Source organism: Salvelinus alpinus, chromosome 10 (genome assembly GCF_045679555.1).
Source record: "Salvelinus alpinus chromosome 10, SLU_Salpinus.1, whole genome shotgun sequence".
In the NCBI taxonomy this organism is placed as follows: Eukaryota; Metazoa; Chordata; class Actinopteri; order Salmoniformes; family Salmonidae; genus Salvelinus; species Salvelinus alpinus.
The window spans coordinates 69321830-69333983 of NC_092095.1; the positions used below are offsets into that span (position 1 = coordinate 69321830).

Genomic DNA, 12154 nt, shown 5'->3' on the forward strand with positions numbered 1-12154 from the left:
CTTTAACTTCCCTGGGCCCTGCCCATAGCCCTTGGTCTCCAGTTTGCGGTAGAAGTTTCGCAGTTTGGCTTCGAAGTCTCGCTTGTAGGGGGCAGGGGCACGGGCATTAGCTCGCTGTGTTCCTGTGGGAATAAAATTTGACAGAGAACGAGGGATGAGTGTGTGCTCCCTACAAACACAGAGAGAGGAGAGAGAGAGAGAGAGAGAGAGAGAGAAAACAAGAGGGAGAAATAGCGAAAGAGAGAATGGGAGAGAAAGACAGAATGGTAACAGAGGTATAGAGAAGCCTTCTCACCAGGTGAGTTCTGTGGGGAGGACACGGGGGAGCTTCGTGGGGACTGGCAGTAGCTGGGGTGCAGTAAGGCGTGAGGCGGAACATATGACATCACTTCCTCCTCAAACAGGCTGCCAGAGAGAACCAAGAGAGAGGAGACAATGTCACTGAGAGGTACAAGGACGCAAAGTAACAAAACTGGGTTTGAACTAAAGCCTAGGCATTGGCTCAGGGAGATAACACAAGTCTTCAGGTCTCAAGCACAAAGCTTCTCATACACTGATAGTCCTGAGAGGCAGGTACAGATGTAGGATCCTCATTTCATCACCCTGTTGCAGGAGAACTTTCCTGCAGTGCAGAAAATTTCAAACGTGTAGTGTATTTGAGGCTTCTGAAGTTTGTAATTTCCACTTAGAAATGTCACATTCCTCTAGACACATTTCCATGAATTATTATCCACATCTCCTGTTGCTGCAGGATTCTTTTCCTTCTATAGCAAACTGGCTGAAATGAAGGTCGTACAGGTATGAGGCAGGTACAGGTATGAGGCAGGTATGAGGCAGGTACAGGTATGACAGCAGCTCACCTGAGGAGGATGACCAGGTCTGCATCACCAGACAGCCTGGCCAGACCAGAGGCCCCTTCATTACGGATCAACTGCACCTTCTCCCTGTGGTGGAGAACACACAACAGAATGAGCCTTCACCACTCTCTGGAGGTATAGTGAGGTGACAACCGTAGTGAATTTAGTAGTGAGGGTTTGAGGGACTGTTCTCAGTGAAGTGAGGAGGGGGAGGAAGGGGGGAGGAAGGAGGTAGGGGGAGGAGGGATGGAGGGGGTAGGGGGAGGTGGGAGGGAGGGGGTAGGGGGAGGGAGGAGGAAGGAGGTAGGAGGGAGGGAGGGAGGAAGGAGGTGGAGGGAGGGAGGTAGGGGGAGGGAGGAGGTAGGGGGACGAGGGAGGTAGGGGGAGGTGGGAGGGAGGGAGGGAGGGAAGGGTGGAGGAAGAGGCTGCTGACCTGAGCCAGTGGTTCCTGATAAACTCTGTCTGTCTCTCCTGCAGGATCTCAAAGATGTTGGGTTGTCGTAGAAACGCCACTATCTTGTCATTGTAAGCTGAAGAGAAGGAGTCAAGGACAGAATGAGCTATGTGTGTGTGTGTTCATGTGTGTGTGTGTGTGTGTGTGTGTTGTTTGTGTGTGTGTGTGTGTGTGTCCACTCACCCACTGGCACTACGTCTTGGTACTGGGTGCGGCTGCCCGTGGTGAAGGTGCTGGATGGGCGGGGCATTACAGGGGGTCCTCCTCCAGAGTGACGAGGGTGCTCACCCACCTGGAGCACAGAGAGCTGGTTGAGTTGACTGACGAGTGTGTGTGTGTGTGTTTGGCTCACCATGTCTTGTGTGTGTGTGTCTCACCATGATGTGTGTGTGTCTCACCATGATGTGTGTGTGTGTCTCACCATGATGTGTGTGTGTCTCACCATGATGTGTGTGTGTGTCTCACCATGGTGTGTGTGTGTGTGTGTGTGTGTGTGTGTGTGTGTGTGTGTGTGTGTGTGTGTGTGTGTGTGTGTGTGTGTGTGTGTGTGTGTGTGTGTGTGTGTGTGTGTCTCACCATGTGTTGTGGGCTGACCTCGCCAGCGCTGTGGCTGCGTTGTCTGGTCAGGTGCTGGCGGTGGGCCAGGAGGCTGCTGGGACGCGTGCTGCTCTGGAGAGGGAGCCGAGGGTCGATGAACGTAGTGGCCCGGCAGTTGTGGTCCACAAAGAAAGGCTGTAGAGAGAGACAGAATGAGACGTGGAGAGGTTAGGGTCATTGGTAAACAGAGAGAGAGAGACAGAGAGAGAGAGACAGAGAGAGGGACAGAGAGAGAGACAGAGAGAGGGACAGAGCGAGAGAGAGAAGAGTAGAGAGAGACAAAGACAGAGAGACAGAGAGAGGGACAGAGCGAGAGAGAGAAGAGTAGAGAGAGTTAGAGATGGAGGAGGAGATAAGAAGAAAAGAGCTCCCTCTATACCTCTGTGTGTGTGTGTGTGTGTGTGTGTGTGTGTGTGTGTGTGTGTGTGTGTGTGTGTGTGTGTGTGTGTACCTTGCCAGTGTGGTCGTGCTTCAGCTCCCAGCCACGGGGCAGCTCCAGCTGTTTGTTGGAGAACATGTTGAGGAAAACCACCAGGTCTCTGTTGTGCTGGTAGCGCTCATAGTGATGCGTGTCCCGACGCACCTTACTGATCATGTGTTTCAGGCAGGTGTTACCTGTAAACATGCGGTAGGCACTCTGGGGAGAGAACAAGAGAAGAGGAGAGGAGGGTGGGAGAGGAGAGGAGAGGAGAGGGAGAGGAAGGTGGGAGAGGAGAGGAGGAGTGGGCAGAGGAGAGGAGGGTGGGGGGAGAGCAGAGGAGGGTGGGAGAGGAGAGGAGGGGAGGAGGGGGAGAGGAGAGGAGAGAAGCGAAGGGGGGGAGGGTGGGAGAGGAGAGAAGGGAGGAGGGGGAGAGAAGAGGATAGGAGGGTGGGAGAGAAGAGGAGAGAAGAGAAGGGGGAGGAGGGTGGGAGAGGAGAGAAGAGGGGAGGAGAGGGGAAGAGGGTGGGAGAGAAGAGGAGAGGAGGGTGGGATAGGAGAGGAGGGTAGGAGAGGAGGGTGGGATAGAAGAGGAGGGTGGGATAGGAGAGGAGAGGAGTGGACGGGGAGGAGAAGGGAGGGAGGAGGGTGGGAGAGTTGAGAAGAGTAGAGTAGAGGTGATGGGAGGATAGGAGGGTAGTATTGTAAAGTGATGAACGACTGATGTGACAGTGTAAATATAGCTACAGTTCTGTAATAGTAGAAATATAGGTCATAGAAATGAACTGATCAAGCAGTAAGGGATATAGGTGTGTGTGTGTGTGTGTGTGTGTGTGTGTGTGTGTGTGTGTGTGTGTGTAACATACAGGGTTGGAATGCAGCACGGTGAAGAAGTCAGGGCTGGTCAGGAACTTGGCGCTGGGAGACTGGAGGAGCAGACTGAGACGAGAACGAGAGCTATCTGGAGCCACCACACCATCACGACGATACTCTGACAAGACAGACAGACAGACAGACAGACAGACAGACAGACAGACAGACAGACAGACAGACAGACAGACACAACAAGTTAATAACCAAACAAATTCATTTGAAAAGCTTTAACAAGAGCCGGGTTTAGTTTTAGTAGAAACCAGCCTAAACCAGCAGAATACTGGCTAGTGAAAGTCTAGAGGCCTATTGTCAAGCTTTAGTTGACTACAGCGACCAGAATGCACTGCAAGCCTGGGTACCTGGGATAGTGTGGTGGTCAGTGTCGTCGGTGGGCACCTCGGGCGGAGCTGTCAGCTCCTCTGCTGTTCTCTCATTGGTCATCGTCCTGCGTATACTCTGATACCTGAACACAGAAGCAATGCCACTAAACTGTAACACAAACTCTATAGAGAGAGAAGTGTGTGTGTGTGTGTGTGTTCTGCATGTGTGTGTGTGTGTGTTCTGCATATGTGTGTGTGTGTGTTCTGCATGTGTGTGTGTGTGTGTGTGTGTGTGTGTGTGTGTGTGTGTGTGTGTGTGTGTGTTCTGCGTGTGTGTGTGTGTGTTCTGCATGTGTGTGTGTGTGTGTTCTGCATGTGAGTGTGTGTGTGTTCTGCATGTGTGTGTGTGTGTGTGTGTGTGTGTGTGTGTGTGTGTGTGTGTGTGTGTGTCTAGATAAATGATAAGTGTGTGTGCTGGTTCTAACCTGCGGTTGAGTTGCTCCATCTGCTGTATGCTGTTGGACCTCTGGAGGAGCTGTGGTGCTGGAGGAGCGGTGGGTCTCTGCCAGGTGGTGGTGCGGTTCACATGGTCCACATAGAACACACGACTGTGACTGTCTATACGGGCCTCCCAGTCTGAAACACACACACAGCTGTGTTAACACACGACTGTGACTGTCTATACGGGCCTCCCAGTCTGAAACACACACACAGCTGTGTTAACACACGACTGTGACTGTCTATACGGGCCTCCCAGTCTGAAACACACACACAGCTGTGTTAACACACGACTGTGACTGTCTATACGGGCCTCCCAGTCTGAAACACACACACAGCTGTGTTAACACACGACTGTGACTGTCTATACGGGCCTCCCAGTCTGAAACACACACACAGCTGTGTTAACACACGACCGTGACTGTCTATACGGGCCTCCCAGTCTGAAACACACACACAGCTGTGTTAACACACACACACATAGAAGACACGACTGTGACTGTCTATACGGGCCTCCCAGTCTGAAACACACACACACACACATAGAAGACACGACTGTGACTGTCTATACGGGCCTCCCAGTCTGAAACACACACACAGCTGTGTTAACACACGACTGTGACTGTCTATACGGGCCTCCCAGTCTGAAACACACACACAGCTGTGTTCACACACACACACACACACACACACACACACACACACACACACACACACACACACACACACACACACACACACACACACACACACACACACACACACACACACACACACACACACACACACACACACACACACACACTCATAGAAGTTTCAACTGTGACTGTCTAACAGGCCTCCCAGTCACCAAGGCAAATATATCATATGCACTGAGTGGACAAAACATTAGGAAGACCTGCTCTTTCCTTGACATAGACTGATCAGGTGAATCCAGGTTGAAGCTATGATCCCTTATTGATGTCACGTGTTAAATCCACTTCAATCAGTGTAGATGAAGGGGAGGAGACAGGTTAAAGAAGGATGTTTAAGCCTTGAGACAATTGAGACATGGATTGTGTATGTGTGCCATTCAGAGGGAGAATGGGCAAGACAAACGATTTAAGTGCCTTTGAACGGGGTATGGTAGTAGGTGCCAGGCGCATTGGTTGGAATGTGTCAAGAACTGCAAAGCTGCTGGGGTTTTCACACTCAACAGTTTCCCGTGTGTATCAAGAATGGTCCACCACCCAAAGGACATCCAGCCAACTTGATACAACTCTTGGAAGCTTTGGAATCAACATGGGTCAGCATCCCTGTGGAACGCTTTCGAGTCCATGCCCCAACAAATTGAGGCTGTTCTGAGGGGAAAAGGGGCAACTCAAATATCATGAAGGTGTTCCTAATGTTTTGTACACTCAGTGACACAAACTGAAAAAGTCAACCACTAATTCTAATATTACTACTAATTGTATAAATTCTACCATGTCAGATGTCAGATTATGTGTCGGTCAACTGACATGATCAGGATCTCCATCTTCCTCTTCCTCCCTCAGAAACACACTCTACTCATCTTCCTCCCTCAGAAACACACTCTACTCATCTTCCTCCCTCAGAAACACACTCTACTCATCTTCCTCCCTCAGAAACACACTCTACTCATCTTCCTCCCTCAGAAACACACTCTACTCATCTTCCTCCCTCAGAAACACACTGTACTCATCTTCCTCCCTCAGAAACACACTCTACTCATCTTCCTCCCTCAGAAACACACTCTACTCATCTTCCTCCCTCAGAAACACACTCTACTCATCTTCCTCCCTCAGAAACACACTCTACTCATCTTCCTCCCTCAGAAACACACTCTACTCATCTTCCTCCCTCAGAAACACACTCTACTCACTGGGAGGAAGGGGCTCATCTACTCTCTGGTAGCGACCAACGTCGTGACGGACAGAGGGCAGGGAGCGGACGCACTGGTGACCGTTGACTTGAGCTGTGGCCCCTGAAGAAGATGAGGAGAGAGGAAGACATTAAAACACACTGTGGCCCCTGGACAAGATGAGGAGAGAGGAAGACATTAAAACACACTGTGGCCCCTGGACAAGATGAGGAGAGAGGAAGACATTAAAACACTGTGGCCCCTGGACAAGATGAGGAGAGAGGAAGACATTAAAACACACTGTGGCCCCTGGACAAGATGAGGAGAGAGGAAGACATTAAAACACACTGTGGCCCCTGGACAATATGAGGAGAGAGGAAGACATTAAAACACCCTTGACAAGATGAGGAGAGAGGAAGACATTAAAACACACTGTGGCCCCTGAACAGAATACAGATTAAACACACGAGCGCACACGCACACTCAAACACACATTAAAACCTCACTGTGTCATGCAAACCAGAGGGAAAGACAGACATAATCTGACAACAATCAAAGTTAATAAACGTCAAGTGAATAATACAGTTTTTTCCCCGTTTTTTAATCCTTTTGTTCTTTTGTTCATTTTCCAAAGATCCGTTTAGAGGATTTAAGGAGCTTTTCATGTTTCTTTCCTAGTCCTGAACCGGGTCAATCCCTCACAGTGGTACTGTACTGTATGACCATGGAGCAGAAACATCCCTCTGGACAAAACATCACAGAAGATAGTGTAGATGCACATCAACCTCTATGGGAGGACCATGAACACATGTCCTCTATGGAAGGACCATGAACACGTGTCCTCTATGGAAGGACCATGAACACGTGTCCTCTATGGAAGGACCATGAACACGTGTCCTCTATGGAAGGACCATGAACACGTGTCCTCTATGGAAGGACCATGAACACGTGTCCTCTATGGGAGGACCATGAACACGTGTCCTCTATGGGAGGACCATGAACACGTGTCCTCTATGGAAGGACCATGAACACGTGTCCTCTATGGAAGGACCATGAACACGTGTCCTCTATGGGAGGACCATGAACACGTGTCCTCTATGGGAGGACCATGAACACGTGTCCTCTATGGAAGGACCATGAACACGTGTCCTCTATGGAAGGACCATGAACACGTGTCCTCTATGGAAGGACCATGAACACGTGTCCTCTATGGAAGGACCATGAACACGTGTCCTCTATGGAAGGACCATGAACACGTGTCCTCTATGGAAGGACCATGAACACGTGTCCTCTATGGAAGGACCATGAACACGTGTCCTCTATGGAAGGACCATAAACACGTGTCCTCTATGGAAGGACCATAAACACGTGTCCTCTATGGAAGGACCATGAACACGTGTCCTCTATGGAAGGACCATGAACACGTGTCCTCTATGGAAGGACCATGAACACGTGTCCTCTATGGAAGGACCATGAACACGTGTCCTCTATGGAAGGACCATGAACACGTGTCCTCTATGGGAGGACCATGAACACCTGTCCTCTATGGAAGGACCATGAACACCTGTCCTCTATGGAAGGACCATGAACACGTGTCCTCTATGGAAGGACCATGAACACGTGTCCTCTATGGAAGGACCATGAACACGTGTCCTCTATGGAAGGACCATGAACACGTGTCCTCTATGGAAGGACCATGAACACGTGTCCTCTATGGAAGGACCATGAACACGTGTCCTCTATGGAAGGACCATGAACACGTGTCCTCTATGGAAGGACCATGAACACGTGTCCTCTATGGAAGGACCATGAACACGTGTCCTCTATGGGAGGACCATGAACACATGTCCTCTATGGGAGGACCATGAACACGTGTCCTCTATGGAAGGACCATGAACACGTGTCCTCTATGGAAGGACCATGAACACATGTCCTCTATGGAAGGACCATGAACACATGTCCTCTATGGAAGGACCATGAACACATGTCCTCTATGGAAGGACCATGAACACATGTCCTCTATGGAAGGACCATGAACACGTGTCCTCTATGGAAGGACCATGAACACGTGTCCTCTATGGAAGGACCATGAACACGTGTCCTCTATGGAAGGACCATGAACACATGTCCTCTATGGAAGGACCATGAACACGTGTCCTCTATGGAAGGACCATGAACACATGTCCTCTATGGAAGGACCATGAACACGTGTCCTCTATGGGAGGACCATGAACACGTGTCCTCTATGGAAGGACCATGAACACATGTCCTCTATGGAAGGACCATGAACACATGTCCTCTATGGAAGGACCATGAACACATGTCCTCTATGGGAGGACCATGAACACGTGTCCTCTATGGAAGGACCATGAACACGTGTCCTCTATGGAAGGACCATGAACACGTGTCCAGCTGAACATTCCAAACATGCCTCTGAAGACCTAACGGCAAACCGGTGGCAGGTCAACTATGTTAGCTAGTGCCGTCATGGACTTGAAAACAGATGTTTTTGAGCTTGGGTCACGGGAGCCAAAGACAGACCTAACCGGGTAGGGTCAACTCACTGTCACAGCTTACTGTGAAATAAACACAAATTACTTCTTCAAAATTTGTGACAGGCACACGGAAAAATCACACACTTTCGCATTTTGTGTGTCTTACACACAATGTGTGTACATTATGTTATACCCCCCCACCCATCCTCCCCGACCAGCCATGCCCTCTCCCATGCCCCCAACCGTTTCTGGCTTAAGTAATTGACTGTTTTTATCTGGGATTGAAATACACTGTATACAAAATCGTGTACTGCACACACATTTGTGTACTTTTACTTTGTGCCTGTCACGAATTTCCAATAAGCAATTTGTGTGATACTGGGTTGCTGTGTCCTGTCTCTCACCTCCTGCCTCTCTGCCCTCCTCAGAGACACTCTGAGGAGAGTCGATTGGTCCGCTGGCCTCAGAAGACCGCGCCCCCTCCTCCTGAGACACGCCTCCAGACGCCTGAATGGACCTCCTCTGCCAGATCTCCCCACCCTCTTCTTCCTCATTGGCTGCTGCGCCGGCGGTCCTTGCTCCTGTGACATCAGAGGCCCCGCCCCCCTGGTCGGCAACGCTACTGGTCGTCGGGGGGGCTGCGATGGCACTTGCTCCTTCACTGGATGACTCCGACCCTTCCTCCTCAGCCTTGGGCGCCATTTCCTCTTCCTTCTGTCCCTTCTGAAAATAGAGCAAAGTATTCTTTATTGTTAAACTTTGTTTTGGCATTTAGCCTTCATCACTAAGATATGAACACATTTAGATGAACCTAAAGTTGAAATGTACAGTAATATACATGTGGTAGAACTTTCTGTTAGATGGTGGACCTGCCCAGACCCTAGTCTGACAGCACCACTCACCTGAGTAGTGGATGTCTTCAGAACAGCAGGCAGTGAGTTCCTGAGGGGCCCCTGGGCTGCTGTGGTCCCTGAGATTGTTGGTTGCTGGCTGGCCTCAGTCCTGGCTGCCACAGCGTCCTCTGACACCTCCTGCACTGCAGTATTCGTCTCAGGTATTGGAGATAGAGGAGCTCCAGCCCCAGGAACAACCAGAGATCCAGGTCTGGCCTCAGCTCCAACCCCAGGTCTGGCTACAGTTAGAGATCCAACCACAGTCATGGATCCAGCTCCAGAACCAGCCCCAGATCCAGCTCTATCCCCAGATCTAACCCCAGATCCAGCCCCAGATCCAGCTCCAGTCCTCGCTTCAACTGCAACTCCAACCCCAGCCATGGATCCAGCCCCAGATCCAGCCCCATCTCCAGCTCTATCCCCAGATCCAGACCCATCTCCAGCTCTATCCCCAGATCCAGACCCATCTCCATCCCCATCTCCAGCTCTATCCCCAGATCCATCCCCATCTCCAGCCCCATCCCCAGATCCAGCCCCATCTCCAGCTCCAGCCCCAGATCCAGACCCATCTCCAGCTCCATCCCCAGATCCTGCCCCATCTCCAGCTCCATCCCCAGATCCAGCCCCATCCCCAGCTCCATCTCCAGGTCCATCTCCAACCCCTGTCCCAGATTTTGTCCCCTGTGCTCCCTCAACCTCTCCCCTGTTTGCCTCTGTCCCCTCTTTCTCTTGTTTCCCCAGGCCCTGTTCTGAAGAGGCAGCTCCCTTCCCAACCCCAGCCTGAACACCATTGGTCAGTGGCAGCAAGGGCTTCCTGTCATGTGGTGGATGGTCCCTGGGCGGCCCTGCCTCCTCGTCTTCATCAGAGTCTATATGCAGCATGGCGCTGAGTCGTGTGTTTGTGGGGAAACTGGACCTCAGCTTGGGTGATGTCGCGCCCAGGGGCCGCTCTCCCGGGCCCTTAGGAGCTTCGATGGCATCCAGGTAGTCGTTGAGGGACACCTGTCGATGGGTGTGGCCGCCCGGGATTGCCAATCCTAGTTAGATTAGATTAGATATACTTTTATTGTCTGTAGTTCACAGAAATGTACTTTACGTACAGAAATCATTAAAAAAACACCAACAAAAAGAGAAATTACCTGTAGACGGTTACATGAAACATACTAACAGTATGACGGTTACATGAAACATACTAACAGTATGACAGTTACATGAAACATACTAATAGTATGACGGTTACATGAAACATACTAACAGTATGACGGTTACATGAAACTTACTAACAGTATGACGGTTACATGAAACATACTAACAGTATGACAGTTACATGAAACATACTAATAGTATGACGGTTACATGAAACATACTAACAGTATGACAGTTACATGAAACATACTAATAGTATGACGGTTACATGAAACATACTAACAGTATGACAGTTACATGACACATACTAACAGTATGACAGTTACATGAAACACACTAACAGTATGACAGTGACATGAAACTTACTAACAGTATGACAGTTACATGAAACATACTAACAGTATGACGGTTACATGAAACATACTAACAGTATGACAGTGACATGAAACATACTAACAGTATGACAGTGACATGAAACTTACTAACAGTATGACGGTTACATGAAACATACTAATAGTATGACGGTTACATGAAACATACTAACAGTATGACAGTTACATGAAACACACTAACAGTATGACAGTTACATGAAACATACTAACAGTATGACAGTTACATGAAACATACTAACAGTATGACAGTTACATGAAACATACTAACAGTATGACAGTTACATGAAACATACTAACAGTATGACAGTTACATGAAACATACTAACAGTATGACAGTGACATGAAACTTACTAACAGTATGACAGTTACATGAAACATACTAACAGTATGACAGTGACATGAAACATACTAACAGTATGACAGTTACATGAAACATACTAACAGTATGACAGTTACATGAAACATACTAACAGTATGACAGTTACATGAAACATACTAATAGTATGACGGTTACATGAAACATACTAACAGTATGACAGTTACATGACACATACTAACAGTATGACAGTTACATGAAACACACTAACAGTATGACAGTGACATGAAACTTACTAACAGTATGACAGTTACATGAAACATACTAACAGTATGACGGTTACATGAAACATACTAATAGTATGACAGTTACATGAAACATACTAACAGTATGACAGTGACATGAAACTTACTAACAGTATGACAGTTACATGAAACATACTAACAGTATGACAGTTACATGAAACATACTAACAGTATGACAGTGACATGAAACATACTAACAGTATGACAGTTACATGAAACATACTAACAGTATGACAGTTACATGAAACATACTAACAGTATGACAGTTACATGAAACATACTAACAGTATGACGGTTACATGAAACATACTAACAGTATGACATGAAACATACTAACAGTATGACAGTGACATGAAACATACTAACAGTATGACAGTTACATGAAACATACTAACAGTATGACAGTTACATGAAACATACTAACAGTATGACAGTGACATGAAACATACTAACAGTATGACAGTTACATGAAACATACTAACAGTATGACAGTTACATGAAACATACTAACAGTATGACAGTTACATGAAACATACTAACAGTATGACGGTTACATGAAACATACTAACAGTATGACGGTTACATGAAACATACTAACAGTATGACGGTTACATGAAACATACTAACACTATGACATGAAACATACTAACAGTATGACAGTGACATGAAACATACTAACAGTATGACAGTTACATGAAACATACTAACAGTATGACAGTTACATGACAC

General features: G+C 48.2%; 1 protein-coding gene across 3 annotated transcripts in view; it reads right to left on the bottom strand.

The window, feature by feature from the left end:
• LOC139532762 (E3 ubiquitin-protein ligase HECW2-like) overlaps positions 1-12154 on the bottom strand; it is an 84288-nt gene that overhangs the window by 16357 nt on the left and 55777 nt on the right. For all 3 annotated transcript variants that reach the window (XM_071330774.1, XM_071330772.1, XM_071330773.1), the window contains 13 exons: positions 9276-10303; positions 8778-9096; positions 5900-6001; positions 4005-4155; positions 3559-3662; positions 3193-3317; positions 2360-2545; positions 1888-2043; positions 1495-1603; positions 1291-1387; positions 861-944; positions 296-405; positions 2-122 (listed from right to left, as the gene is read on the bottom strand). In XM_071330774.1, the coding sequence (XP_071186875.1) occupies positions 2-122; positions 296-405; positions 861-944; positions 1291-1387; positions 1495-1603; positions 1888-2043; positions 2360-2545; positions 3193-3317; positions 3559-3662; positions 4005-4155; positions 5900-6001; positions 8778-9096; positions 9276-10303 (2692 nt within the window). The remainder of the gene's footprint in view (position 1; positions 123-295; positions 406-860; positions 945-1290; positions 1388-1494; positions 1604-1887; positions 2044-2359; positions 2546-3192; positions 3318-3558; positions 3663-4004; positions 4156-5899; positions 6002-8777; positions 9097-9275; positions 10304-12154) is intronic.